The 14112-nt window shown below is 37.0% G+C and overlaps 1 protein-coding gene across 1 annotated transcript; it reads left to right on the forward strand.

Moving 5' to 3' along the window:
• The first annotated feature begins 148 nt into the window (after nt 1-148).
• Nucleotides 149-12096, forward strand: LOC127974408 (syntaxin-17). Its single transcript, XM_052577643.1, has 8 exons — nt 149-283; nt 2117-2307; nt 2630-2695; nt 4400-4616; nt 4725-4834; nt 4923-4973; nt 8506-8592; nt 10065-12096. Exons 2-8 carry the CDS (start codon nt 2182-2184, stop codon nt 10299-10301), a joined length of 894 nt encoding a protein of 297 aa, XP_052433603.1. The 5' UTR covers nt 149-283; nt 2117-2181; the 3' UTR covers nt 10302-12096.
• The last annotated feature ends 2016 nt before the right edge of the window (nt 12097-14112 follow it).

Below are 14112 nucleotides of genomic sequence, written 5' to 3' on the forward strand. Positions count from 1 at the left end.
TTAAGTATTAATCTTTGCTATTTTATATAATAGCCAATGCAACAATTAGCTTTTTTCGTAACTAAACATCGTTTGTTATCAAAGTGTCTTATCCCCTGGATGATAAAGTTGTCCAGCACGTTCACTCTTTTAAAACAGCTTTAGTTCCGCTTAGAGCCATAGACGGACACATTTTGTAGTTACACACAACACAAATCGAAACTACTGTTCACAAACACAAAGTTAGTGACAGCGACTAAAATCACCGACGGCAGGGTTTCGCTGTTTACCGTTTTCTCGACAGGTAAGGAAAGACTGAAACTGAAAAAAGGCAGTTTCAGTAAATGTGGTTTACAATCACAGAGCTGAATTAAGTCTACGTTTAGGGAGAGTAGCAAGCTAACGTTAGCTAAACTCATACACATCTGATTGCCCGAGGAATTTTATTGTTATGGCTTATTAAAAGTATAATTTTGTATATGAGAATGTGAACACACAGTCCTGATTTGTCAGCTAACAGTGTAACAGTCTCATCTGTAATAAAGCTGGCATGTGACACTTGCACTTTAGTATCTTTGGTTTTACCATGTTTTCTACACATATAATAACATAGTACTAGTGATGCTGGACTATATTCTTTGAAGTATGTCACAGTATAATGTAAATACCATGGTACAAAATTATGCATTCAGTACCTATATTGGCCTATATCAAAATACCATATTATTACCATCTGTTACTACTGTATCGATGCTATTGTACCATGATACTAACCAGTACTTTTTTACTTTCTCAAAGGGAAAACTACCCACCCACTCAACTTTAAACTGTATCATATTTAATAATATTTTCACACACATTTTGAATATTTAAAGTGGGGATTGAAAGTTTGGGCACCCCTTACAGAATCTGTGAAAATAGGAGTAATTTTCAAAAAATAAGAGAGATCATACTAAATGCATGTTATTTTTTATTTAGTACTGTCCTGAGTAAGATATTGTGCATAAAAGATATTAACATTTATTCCACAAGACAAAAATATGCTGAAATTATTAAAATAACACTACTCAAATGTTTGGGAACCCTTGGTTCTTAATACTGTGTGCTGTTACCTGATGATCCTCGGCTGTCTTTTTGTTTTGTGATGGTTGTGCATGAGTCCCTTGTTTGTTCTGAACAGTTAAACTGAGCAGCGTTCTTCAGAAAAATCTTTAAGGTCCTGCAGATTCTTCAGTTTTCCAGCATCTTTGCATATTTGAACCCTTTCTAGCAGTGACTTTATGATTTTGAGAAACATCTTATCACACTGAGGACAATTGAGGGACTCAAACACAACTATTTAAAAAGATTCAAACATTCACTGATGCTCCAGAAGGAAACAAGATGCATTAAGAGCTGGGTGTGAAAACTTTTGAACACAATGAAGATGGCCAAATTTGTCTTATTTTGTTGAAATATAATTTTTTTCCATTTAGTTCTGCCCTTCGTAAGCAACAGAAGATACTTGTATGTTTCCCGGTACACAAATTAATTACAATTTACCTTGATCTTCAAATTCCAAAAGTTTTCACCCCTCAGCTCTTAATGCAGCTTGTTTCCTTCTGGAGCATCAGTGAATGTTTGAATCTTTTTAAATAGTTGTGTTTGAGTCCCTCAAATGTCCTCAGTGTGATAAGATGCATCTCAAACTCATAAAGTCACTGCTTGAAAGGGTTCAAATATGCAAAGATGCTGGAAAACTGAAGAATCTGCAGGACCTTAAAGATTTTTCTGAAGAACGCTGCTCAGTTTAACTGTTCAGAACAAACAAGGGACTCATGCGCAACCATCACAAAACAGAAAGACAGTCGTGGATCATCAGGTGACCACACACATTACTAAGAACCAAGGGTTCCCAAACTTTTGAGTGGGGTTATTTTAATAATTTCAGCATTTTTTTGTCTTGTGGAATAAATGTTAAAATATTTCATGTACAATATCTTATAAAAAATAACATGCATTTAGTACGATCTCTCTTATTTTTTGAAAATTACTCATATTTTCACAGATTCTGCAAGGGGTGCCCAAACTTTCGATCCCCACTGTATATATTTTCATCTATGTTTTAACTGTCATATTGTCACTGTTTTTTTTATAGGAAATCTGAGTATGTGTGAATTTGTTAAGCCTGTGACCTTATAAGAGAGGTCATAAGAGACGGTCATGATGGCGGAGGAGGCTGGAAAGCTTCCACTTCGGCGTCTGGAGCCCCCCATTCAGAAATTCATTAAAGTGGCCATTCCCACTGACCTAGAGAGACTGCACCAGCACCAACACAACATAGAAAAGGTACAAACACACACACATGAAGAGTGACAGCAAAAGCCCAGCACATCACACCCAGAACTCAGCATATGGTCAACAGAGAGAGCCATGTGTCTGTGTGTGTGGTCACCATAGGGAGTCGAGTGCTGAATAGCTCATGGTGTATCTGAAATCTCTCCCAGTTTGCCTGCTTGAGGAACAAATAATAGGATAATAGGGTTTGGGGGATCATGCATAGCCATGGAAACCTAGAGGATTGTGAATTATCAGGCTGTGATCATGAGGAGATTTTATTAAATGTACTAACTGTTAAAGCAGTGAAATTGACAAAGCTTCCTTGTTGCAGTTTCAGAGGAATGGTCAGTGGGACAAACTGCATCAAGAGCACATCAACTCCAGCCGCACTGTCCAGGTACAACAAAATTGTAAAATAAGAAATTATGATGATTGACAATGATAACTATCACACTATTATTTAGCAAGGATGCGTGCAGTTGATCAAAAGTGAGAGTAAAGACATTTATGATGTTATAAAAGATTTCCATTTCAAATAAATGCCTTTTATATTGAACTTCCTGTTAATCAAAGAATACTGAAATGTATCATTGAGAGTTTGATTTCCATTTTATATATATATATATATATATATATATATATATATATATAAGTAATGTTTGACTCAGGTCTCTTGGGGTACAGGATGGTGTACGTGTGATGTCTTTTCTCTACCTAATGGCCAGACAAGCATGTAACCTGTGTGTTAATGTCTCTGAGAGTCTGTCCGGGTCTCTTATGGGGTAGTCCTTGGAGTGTATTATGTGCCATGACTGTGTGTGTGACCTTAGCACCCAGGTCTGGTCCCCCCAGAGATGCAAGAGAGCTTTCCTGTGTCCACCACTGCAGAGAGTGTGTGAGAGCCTGCAAGTGTTTCTGTGTCAGTGAGATGTGGATGACTGACAATAGACAGAAACAAGACAGACATTGTTAAAGTAGCTCCCCGGGGAAAGAAAGAGAGAGATAGCAAGAGAGGCAAAACCCGAAGATTGCTCTCATCACACACCTGTAGAAGAAGTTTTGATGTGGAGTTGGTCTGACCCAGATTGAGATTTATTTCGTCTGTCTTTTTGAGATCCTTAGTGTCCCCAACTTATATTATAAAGAAAGCTACATACGTTGGTGATATTTTTAGTGTTCTGTGTGTATGTGAATTGGTTAGGAGGGATGATCCCGAGTATGATTATTCAGAGTGTTAATTGAGGGCAGTTGAGTGGAACGGTTAGCTTTGACCCCTGTGTTCAATATATATGAATTGATCTGTAATCCCTGCTAGATGTTTGCTTCCAGATGTTAGCCAATGGGAATCGACGGGCTCTGACAAAGCACCAGTTCTTTTTTTTGCATAACTTAAAAGGGTCATATGATGCGATTAAAATTTTTCCCTTCTCTTTGGAGCTAGGTATATAAAGAAGACCTGTAAAGTTGCCAAGACTAAAGTCTCAAATCCAAAGAGATATTAATAAAATAAAATAATTAAATCTTAAATTAAATTAAAATAAAGACCTTAAATAAATGAAGTCTTGAGAAAGATCATTGGTGTTTCTGTAATGATTTATTCCCTGGATTTTATAGTAACAATTATTTATTTGTTGAACATTATGAAGACAATAAAAATACTCAGTGGGAGTTAAGTATTAATAATAATAAAACTTGAAAAAACTGTAAAGTTCATGGAAGAGTGTATAAGAAATCACTGGTTTTTAAACTTTTTCTGCAAACTCACACAAACACAAAATTTGGATTGGGAACTTAACGAGATGTTGGCAATGCATGAAATATGTATGTGGATATCTGAGAATCTGATTGTACTCCCATGGAGAGAAAAAAAACGGAAAGATTTTTGTGTTTTAGGTTAAAAAATTTGACAGTACTGGGTTGGATCCTAGGGACTAAGATGTTTAGCTGTGACAATCATTGAAAATGTTATATGTTCCATTTTAATATACTTTTTTGTGTTCTTGAACAAGTCAAATTTGTATAGATGGAAAATACTATTTAGAGGTTTTTGAATGAAACCTTGGATCCTGTTATCACAGAGTTTCACTTTTCCTCTTTGCAGCAGTTGCGATCGAACCTGCGAGAGATGGAGAAGTTGTGTGGGCAGGTCCGCAGTGCTGATGCCGAAGCTCTGGAGAAACTTGTTCAGCCAATCAGAGATCGAGCCTCCGCTGGCATTCAGGAGTTCCTCCGGATTCACTCGGATGCAATCAATAGGCCGGATGCGCCAACTATCAGCACTCACGAAACTATCAGCACTGCCTCAGAGACATTGCACAGTATGTGTTTCTGATTGTGTCTGTGACTGTGTTGTAAGAAGTTATTCAAGATGTGTTTTTATTTTTATATATTTTTTCAAGCATTTTCACTTTCATGTGATGGGTTAGCTGACGGTGATACAGGTTTGCCTGGTTCCCCTGTCACTCAAACACAGCTGCTACTGCCTGAAATCTCTCCGGAACAGAACGCAGCTGAGTCCTGGGACTCTTTAGCTGAGGTAATACACACAAACACTTACAGACACAGAAATATATTTGAATACAAAGCCTATCACTGTGTGTGACTGTTGTGCTATGTTTATTTAGGACCTACTGGAGTTAAATGGTTTAGTAAACGAGTTCTCCACTCTTGTTCATGTAAGTATCACAGCTATGGAAACGATTCATTCTTTATTTTTTGTTTTTTTTCCAAAGAAAGAAGGGGGGACCGTGAGAGACAGCATGTGTGGTATGTGTTTTGATAAAAGGTGGTGACCAAAACCCTTAGGTTTGGCAGAGCTGTCAGACAAATGGCTTTGTCTCCTGAGAGCCAACAAGGTGGTATTGATCCCAGCAGTGTGTGTGTGTGTGTGTGTGTGATTGAGAAGACATAAAGAGATTGGTGACAATCTGTCAGCCATGTGCTAACCAATGAGGATTAATGAGAAGCCATGCCATATTGCAGCCATTATTAGAACAATGTGCAGTTGGAAAACTGGTGGAAGAGAGGAGAGATCATGTGTCTCTCTCTCACACTCTCAAAATGATTGTTCACCCAAAAATGTAAGTTCGGTCATCGTTACTCACCCTCATGTTATTCCAAATCTGAATGCCTTTCTTTTTCAGCAGAACACAAAAGAAGATATTTTGAAGAATGTTCATGACCAAATGAACTTACTTTCCCATTGACTTCACTTTTAATTTTTTTTGTCAATGGGGATGAAATTTCATTTAAATGGGAAAGAAAATCTTACCAGTTTGCAATGACGTGAGAGTGAGTAAATGAGTTCATTTTTAGTGAACTATCTCTGTTCGGAACATATCATGAGCAACTAGATTATACTATATAGGTTATGGATAGGTAATGTAACAATGTACTGCAGTACTTTTAAAAGTTTTATGTTCCTTACAATGAGATAATTTTGGTCCAAACCCTGCCCTGGACTAATAGTGAACCTAATGGGAAAATGCTTCAAAAATGCCTCCTTTAATAATAATATTTTGAGTATATTTCCTGTCGTTCTGCTTCATATGTATCTACAAGATCCTTTTAGCTTATTCAGGGCTGTAAAATAAAAGCTTGATATCAGTAACAGTTGATCGTGACTGTCAGTAATCACTTCACACTCTTGGGAAACGATGATGGGATCTGGATGGTGGTAACTATAATATGATGATAGCCAGCCTTATTAGCGCTTGCCTCTCTGTAGAGGACACCCACAGTATAGTTTATTCCGTTAACACTGAGCCAAAGATGACCCCAGGAGGTCTGCGTGTGTGACTGTGTGTTCTCTTGAGCATCCATACAGCTTGTGAGCAGACGGTGCTGATTATCGTCTACTCCTGAGGGGAGGGAGGCAGAGAAAAAGAAAGCCATCAATAGCTTTCGTACCCAGTCATTAGTGAGTGTCTTAAAATAGTCTGTTTACAGGGTTAGGTGGTAAGGTGTGTGCAGATGACTAATAAATAAGTGCTTATAGGATTTTGATTAGTGATGAGTGTTTTGGCTTATCATACTCCACTTTTGACTATCTATCTGTCTGTCTGTCTGTCTGTCTGTGTCTGTCCGTCTATCAATCAGAAATCTATCTATCTGTCCATCTGTATGTCCGTCTGTCTATCTGATTGTCTGTTTGTCTGTCTTTTATACTTTTATAACTTTGCTGAATGCTTTTATGATTCTGACAGTTCAATCTTGAAATTTCAGCAAGAGCTAATCTATGTTACTTAACATTTGGTGACATTTAAATCTACAACATTTTCTGCAACAATGTCCAGTACATGTCAGAAAACCAAATGTTTAAGTCTGCAAGACATGGAAACACATATACAGGATAAACACGTTAGATTTAGTGGCAGTGGAGCATTGGTCAGATAGAGACAGTTCATATACAGTCACCGTGAGTTGCAGAAAGCAATGCAAATACAGATTTCTTTTCACACATGCTACACAGGGCATCTACTCATGCAACTCTGTGCTGGAGAGTTACAGAAGCTTTTTCCAGCCGTCTCTATTGTGTGTGTGTGTATTTATGTGTGCACGTGTGTATAGTGATTATTTAGAGCTCACACTGATTTAGACAGAGAGACAGCTGCCACTCTTTGAATATTTCATAAGCTTCCGACAGACCACCCAGTTACCCCCGACAACCAGCCCCCTCCCATTCACCCTTCTGCCCCAGCACTCAAACCCCCAGCTATCCACAATCAAGATTACTGAGCAGGTCTTTGCCTGCTTTTTACTATTTATGAGGTGTTTTTATATTCAGTGGGATAGGATTTAGATTGTTTTTTTTTTTTAAATGATTGTCACATATAGCCATATAAAACCATTTTAAACAGCATTTTTCTAATTATTGTACATTCTTAATTATACATGAAGAATTTATGTAGGAATTTAGAATATACACACTTGTATAAAATCTAAATACAATTTTTTGAAATTTTTTTTAAACAAAATTTTTTTTTAATAAACTACTTGGGATATTTGTTCTAATATATATAGATATAGATATAGATATATGCTGTAAAATCGATTAATTGTGATTAATCACATCCACAATAGAAGTTTTCACACATATATATTTAAGAAATATATGTAATATATATTAATATTTATATATATAATATAAATCATAAAATTCATAACTTGAGATGTGTGTGTGTGTGTGTGTTTGTGTGTGTGTGTGTGTGTGCGCGCGTATATGTGTGTGTGTGTATTAATATTTACATATAAATATACACAGTACACATACATTGTCAAATCAAACTGATTTTGTATGCGATTAATTGCAATTAATTGATTTGAGAGCACTAATATATAGAGCTGTTAAAGGATGTCAGAGACAAGATTGTAGATCTGCACAAGGCTTGAATGGGCTACAAGACCATCAGCAAGAAGTTTGGTGAGAAGGAAACAACTGTTGGTGCGATTATTTGGAAATGGAAGAAATACAAAACAACCATAAATCCTCAGTATGGAGCTCTGTGCAAGACCTTGCCTCATGGAGTAAGGATGATCATGAGAAAGGTGAGGGATCAGCCCCGACCTACATGTGAGGAGCTTGTTAATGGTCTTAAGGAAGTTGGGACCACAGTCTCCAAGAAAACATTAGCAGCACACTATGCCGCAATGAACTGAAATCCTGCAGTGCCCTCAAGGTCCCCCTGCTCAAGAAGGCACATGTACAGGCCTGTTTAAAGTTTTCCAAAAACGTCTAAATGATTCAAAGAAGGCTTGAAAGAAAGTGCTGTGGTCAGATGAGACCAAAATTGAGCTCTTTGGCATTCAACCTCCATCCCTCAGCCAGAACACTGAAGATGGGTCATGGATAAGAATTCAAGGATTACAATAACCCAAAACATACCGCCAAGGCAACAAAGGAGTGACTCAAGAAGAAGCACATTAAGGTCATTGAGTGGCCTAGCCAGTCTCCAGACCCCAATCATATAGAAGATCTGCAGAGGGAGCTGAAACCCCGAGTTACCAAATGACAGCCAAGAAACCTTAAGTATTTAGATAGAATCTGTAAAGAGGAGTGGACAAAAATCCCTCCTGAGATGTGTGCAATCCTGGTGACCATCTACAAAAACACCTATATCCTATATAAACATACTGCTATATCTTGTTTGGAGTATTATGGAGTTTGTGTGTATGTGTATGTCTGTAACTTGTGTCTTTCTGTCTTAGGCCCAGCAGGAGAAGATTGACAGCATTGAGGCCAATGTTAGCATAGCAGCCGCTAATGTGGAGGAGGGGACCCAGAGCCTAGGGAAGGTAAGGGGAGAGGGGACACTCCTGCTAGGGGATCGATTCCACTCTACCCCCTTGCTTCACTCGGCCTACCCAGCCATCAGCCCATTGATCCAATTCAAAGCACAAGGAAACCACAATTAAGAGGGAGAGAGAAGAGAGAGGGGTGGCAATGGTGGCGGAAGGCATGGAGTAGAGAGGGATCGATGTGTGTTGGTTGGCCCCTCGCAGGGAGTCGATGTGTGCTCGGGCGCATGGAAGTCTAAAGAGTGTAAAAGAGAGTCTATAAACAGCATTTGAGTTCCTGCTGGGGGTTCGATACACATACTCACGCCAACTTTTGACAGAGAAAGCAAGGGAAGGGTGAAACATGGAGGCATGTACTGTGTGTGTTTGTGTGCGAACAAGGGTTTGTATGTGTTTTATTGATCGAGTCTCAATTGAAATGTTTCTCTTTTTTGGAGTTAATGCAGTTCTATTGAGCATTTTGTCTGATGCCTGTGTAGAAAGTGGACCCACCTCTGTGACTGCTGAAAAGGACGGTGGGGGGGTCAACACACATACACACACACACACACTGCTAAAGACATAGATATTCTGACACACGCACACACACACTCACACAAAGTCAGTCCTTAAAGTGCTGGCTCAGGCATATCTGAATAACATGAGTTACTTCTTCTATCTCTCTCTCCACACATAATTAACTGTTCGGTTAACCCTGCCTTGTGAAGATGATTAGATGACAGAGAACGAGAGCATGAGAAAGGGTGAAAGGTGGCATTTGATGCTCAACCCTGCCTTTAAAGTTTACATATCTTCACTGAAATTAAATTGTGTGTGTGCGTGCCGGGGGGCTTGTGTTGTTGTGCTAATTAAAGAATTATCTGGCTAAGGGAGTTTTTCTTTTTACCTGATATCAAATTAATTTACCAGGTCTGGTTTGATCCCCAAACGTCTAATTTCATCATGGCTTTTTTTTTTATATTTTATTTTTTAGATCTCTGTTAATATTGTGTGTGTGTTTACATACGACTGCATATTTTTCTGTTTGGCTGGAAACCGGACATAAAAGACTTTTATAATTGTTTGGTTATCAGAAAAAAAGCACATGAAAAGTGTGTTACTTCAAACAGTGTTTTGAGACATTGATGCCACCTAAATGATTCATTTCTCACCTGTTTGAAGCTTTCATGCACACTGCACGTGGGTCAGTGACATGGCTCATTTTTATTAATTTACTCAAAAATACATACAGAATGCACACAGATACAATGACTTGAAATAATGAGCATGTTGTTGTTGTTTTTTGCTTTTTTAGAGTTTACTTTTTTTTAGGCATTAAGTCAAAAATGTCAGGAGGATAATTGTCCTGAAATAATGAGGAACAAATAGTAAATAAATAATAATTAAATGTATACATTTAAAAAGTCTGTCTGTCTGTCTGTCTTTATGTATAGTGATTATATGTATGTGTATGTGCCTTTTCTCTGCAGGCGGCCCGTTCAAAGATGGCGGTTTTGCCCGTGGCAGGTGCATTGGTGGGGGGAGTGCTAGGGGGGCCGCTGGGACTCTTAGCAGGATTTAAAGTGGCAGGGGTCGCCGCTGCTGTGGGGGGTGGACTGCTTGGTTTCGCCGGGGGCAACCTGATCCAACGAAAGAAGAAAGAAAGAATCGACCTGCAGCTACAACAGCTTAAGAGCAACAACCACAGTAAGAACGACACTCAGTGACACACTTGAGCACATTTGTTTTTGTAGAGGAGGCCACGAGACGGCGGGGTTGTCGACCCACGCGCGTTCTGAAATAAACACCAGACGCTCAACGTACATAAAACAACCACAACTGCAGAACAACTCCTACACGCAGTGCAAACATGCACAAGTGGACCAGCTAATTTTCCTTTTGCCTTAATTCATCATTCATTTCTATGCCAAAGCAAACAAGGCCTTATTCCATCATCTGATGTGCTGCCAAACAGCTGATTGACCTTTGTAGCAGCAATGTGACTGTAGGTGTTAGAGGTGGTTAACGATTATAGATGATCGTTGTATGAACTATATAACCGTGAGATTTGTTATGCATACTGAGGATTTGCAGTATGTGAAATGGGCTTGTTTACTACAGTTATGTAGGTGGTGTTGTGGTAAAACTGTAGAATTCTTGCAGAATTTCATGATAAACACTTAAAATGACCCTAAGTGGTATTGTAACTGAAACATTTATTCTATGTAAAATACTTTATAAGGTTTATATGTATCACAGATATAAGAATGGAGGCAGTGCACAGTAGTGAGAAACTCGGCACATTATGAATAAACATCATCAATGACAAATTCTGCAGTTCAAATTATGATATAGTTTCTATATTCTGTGAATGTTTGTTTTGCCATAACTTTGATAAATTTAACATTTCGGATATCTAATAATGACTTAGGCTGCTGAATATATATACCATTTCAATAACACTTAATAAGCCATTGTAATGGATAATTGATATACAAATTGAAGGATTGTTTCAATATTATGTATATGTATTTGTGCTGTCAAATGATTAATCAAGATTAATTGCATCCAAAATAAACGTTTTTGTTTACATAATATGTGTATTTTTTATTATAGTATATATAAAGATACACACAGCATATATTTTCAAAAAATTCATGTATTTACATGTATGTATTTATATTTATATAAATTATGTCATATATATACATATATTTAATATTTGAACGTAACATGTTTTTCTTGAAAATATACATGCATGTGTGAATATTTATATATACATAATATATACAGTACACAAATATATTAGTGAGCATAAACCTTTTATTTTGGATGTGATTTATCGTGATTAATCGTTTGACAGCACTAATAGATATATATATATCTATTTATATCTATATATCTGTATGTGTATAAAGTTTACATTCGACTGCATATATATATATATATATATATATATATATATATATATATATATATATATATATATATATATATATATATATAAACAAAATAGATCATTATGGCAATACTGACAGCTTAAGGTTTATAAATGTACATATACAAGATAAGTTAAATTATTTTAAGAGAAACAGTTTCTTGGGAAATAGCTGTAATTGTAGAAAAACCAATGTTTCATGTATGATTTCTTATGATCTTTTGTTTTTCCTAGCATTTAACACATCCGATCAAGATGTTTCTGAAAAACAATGCTCAGGTTTAGATAAAACATTCTTGGGTTTACCCAGGCTGCTCGTGTGTCTTTCTATGTTCCGCTGGGGTGGCTGATAGATTTGGGTGAGGTTTCCCTGTAAGGCTTTGATAACACAAGCCTCAGAGAGGCAAATCTAATACTGAAATCAATGTGCTGTGAGACCTCCTTCAGCACAAACAACATTTAAATGTTATTTGATTACGGTCCCCAAAGGGTCAGCAGAAAAGAACAATAGCCTTTTATGGTTTATCCACCCCTTATTTTAGTTTCTCCATAATCAATAAAAATAAAAATGGTCTGTTATCAAACACTTGTTCTTGGTCCTTTTGCAATTCTGATTTACACAAAATGTTCTGTAGGAACCACAACATACGCTTTATCACAGGATGCAGTGGCAGTTACTTAAAAACCAACTTCTCAAAATCTGCTTGTTTTTGTCCTGACTTCTGCTGCCCCCGGGTCTCACTCGTTGTTTTTCGGGGTGAGCAGGGGCATCCCCTCACAAACACGGAGCTGGGTCTGAGACGCACACTGGCCCCCACGCCTTCCTCATAACACAACACACTGGACTTCCCCTACGATGGGGCGAGTGAACGTCTCCAAGAGCACATGCAAGCCACTCTGTGCGTGATGCACGAGCGAGATAGCCCGAGTGCTGAGCTCTGCATGTGTTCGGCTGTGCTGCTCGCGCAGGGAAAGTCCCAGGACTTACAGACTGACCTGCACACAGCCGAGTGGCAGACACGTTGCACTTTCCATATTCTGTGTGCTCAAATGGAAAATATAGCAAGCCATCTGTGGTGCTCTGTGATGTAATCTCCATAGGTGTCGTGATGTCATGGGTTCCTGCTGTGGGCGGGAAGATGTTTCATGACATCAGAGACCCTTTTTGTTGTGTCTCCATTAAACACCCACTTCAGAGCATTTCCATTTTACTATAAAGACGTAGCTAAAGAGCTAAAAGTCGTCGTTGATGTCTGAAGATAAGGATGGAGGAAGGGAAAGCGTAGTCACTTTAGATCAGCTTCCCTAAAAGTTTATAGTTAGAAATAGTTGTAAATATTTCATACAAATATTGTACAAAGACATTTCCAAGAGTTTGTACACTGTCATTTAAATATTCTCCATATTAAAAAGTTGTTTCCCCCACACTTGTAATTACTAACATGTGGCCTAAATATTAGTCTGTTCTTATTAAAAAAGTACTTTAAACATTAAACTAAATATATATAACATTTAGACGCAAACTACTGAGCAGTTTATTCAGTTAGATAACATTTTAAAAGGATGGTTCAACCAAAAATTACAATTCTGTCATATGTACTCAACCCTGTATGACTTACTATGTGTCGAACACAAAAGACAATACTTTCAACTCTTTTTGTCCTTCGATCAAAACAAATAACAGTGGATCAAAAAATGCTGAGATGTATATATTTATAATTTTGTATTGTATGTTTCACAGAAGAAAGTAAGTGAATTTATGAAAGAATTTTCATTTTTGGGTGAACTGTCACTTAAATTATATAATATTTCACAAAAAACTAAGCTAGTATTGGTTGCTGTGGTCACTGAAAACTGAATTTACTGCTTTTTACATGGACAGCAGTCTTTAGTACTACTTATATACTTTTATAGTCATCAGTTTCTTGATATTTTTAGGTGTATTTTATATTTTCAGTTTCAGTTTTTTACTTTTAGTATTTTATTTTTGTCCTATTGACATTTTCATTTATTTAATGAACATTTTACTAAATATTCTAATGATTTTAGTACTTACTGTAATTGTAAATTTATTTCAGTTCATTTCTAATTTAGATTGACTTTATTTTTGTTTTGTTTTTGTTTTTCATCTATATTTATATTTGATTTAATTTCGGCTTTATTTCAACTACCAAAAGTAATATTAATAATTTTAATTAACAGTAAAAACACTCTTGGACTGTGGGTCATTTTCAGTAATTTCATCCAAGAAATGTAATCACTTTATTTGTCAAAGAAGCCACTTATGTATGGCAATAATTCTTCAAATATAGTTTGAAATGCAGCTTCAATGTAGTTGCTTGTGATTAAAGTAGCAGATGTTGGTGCAAAAAAGTAAATTGTTCTTTCATCCTGTCGCAGGTACAGTAAGGCACTAATATGGCCCCTTAAGGGGTTGATGAGGTATAAAGATGTACCTTTAAGGATACCGCCCAAGTGACAAGCTGCAGCTGTCTCAATGTATTGGTTTTACAGTAGTGTCTGTTTACACCACCTGTTGACTTTGGGACATACGTAGTTTCATTTCTTCGTAGGATCAAATGACAATTGACAAATTTTAA

The sequence above is a fragment of the Carassius gibelio genome, chromosome B16 (assembly GCF_023724105.1).
Source record: "Carassius gibelio isolate Cgi1373 ecotype wild population from Czech Republic chromosome B16, carGib1.2-hapl.c, whole genome shotgun sequence".
Taxonomy (NCBI): Eukaryota; Metazoa; Chordata; class Actinopteri; order Cypriniformes; family Cyprinidae; genus Carassius; species Carassius gibelio.

What these genes read in the sequence shown, in the direction of transcription:
- LOC127974408 (XM_052577643.1), top strand. Translation starts at nt 2,182, where the DNA reads ATGATGGCGGAGGAGGCTGGAAAGCTTCCACTTCGGCGTCTGGAGCCC. An exon ending in CCTGGGACTCTTTAGCTGAG is followed by an intron (nt 4,835 to 4,922) that starts GTAATACACACA and finishes ATGTTTATTTAG; the next exon opens with GACCTACTGGAGTTAAATGG. An exon ending in GGACCCAGAGCCTAGGGAAG is followed by an intron (nt 8,593 to 10,064) that starts GTAAGGGGAGAG and finishes TTTTCTCTGCAG; the next exon opens with GCGGCCCGTTCAAAGATGGC.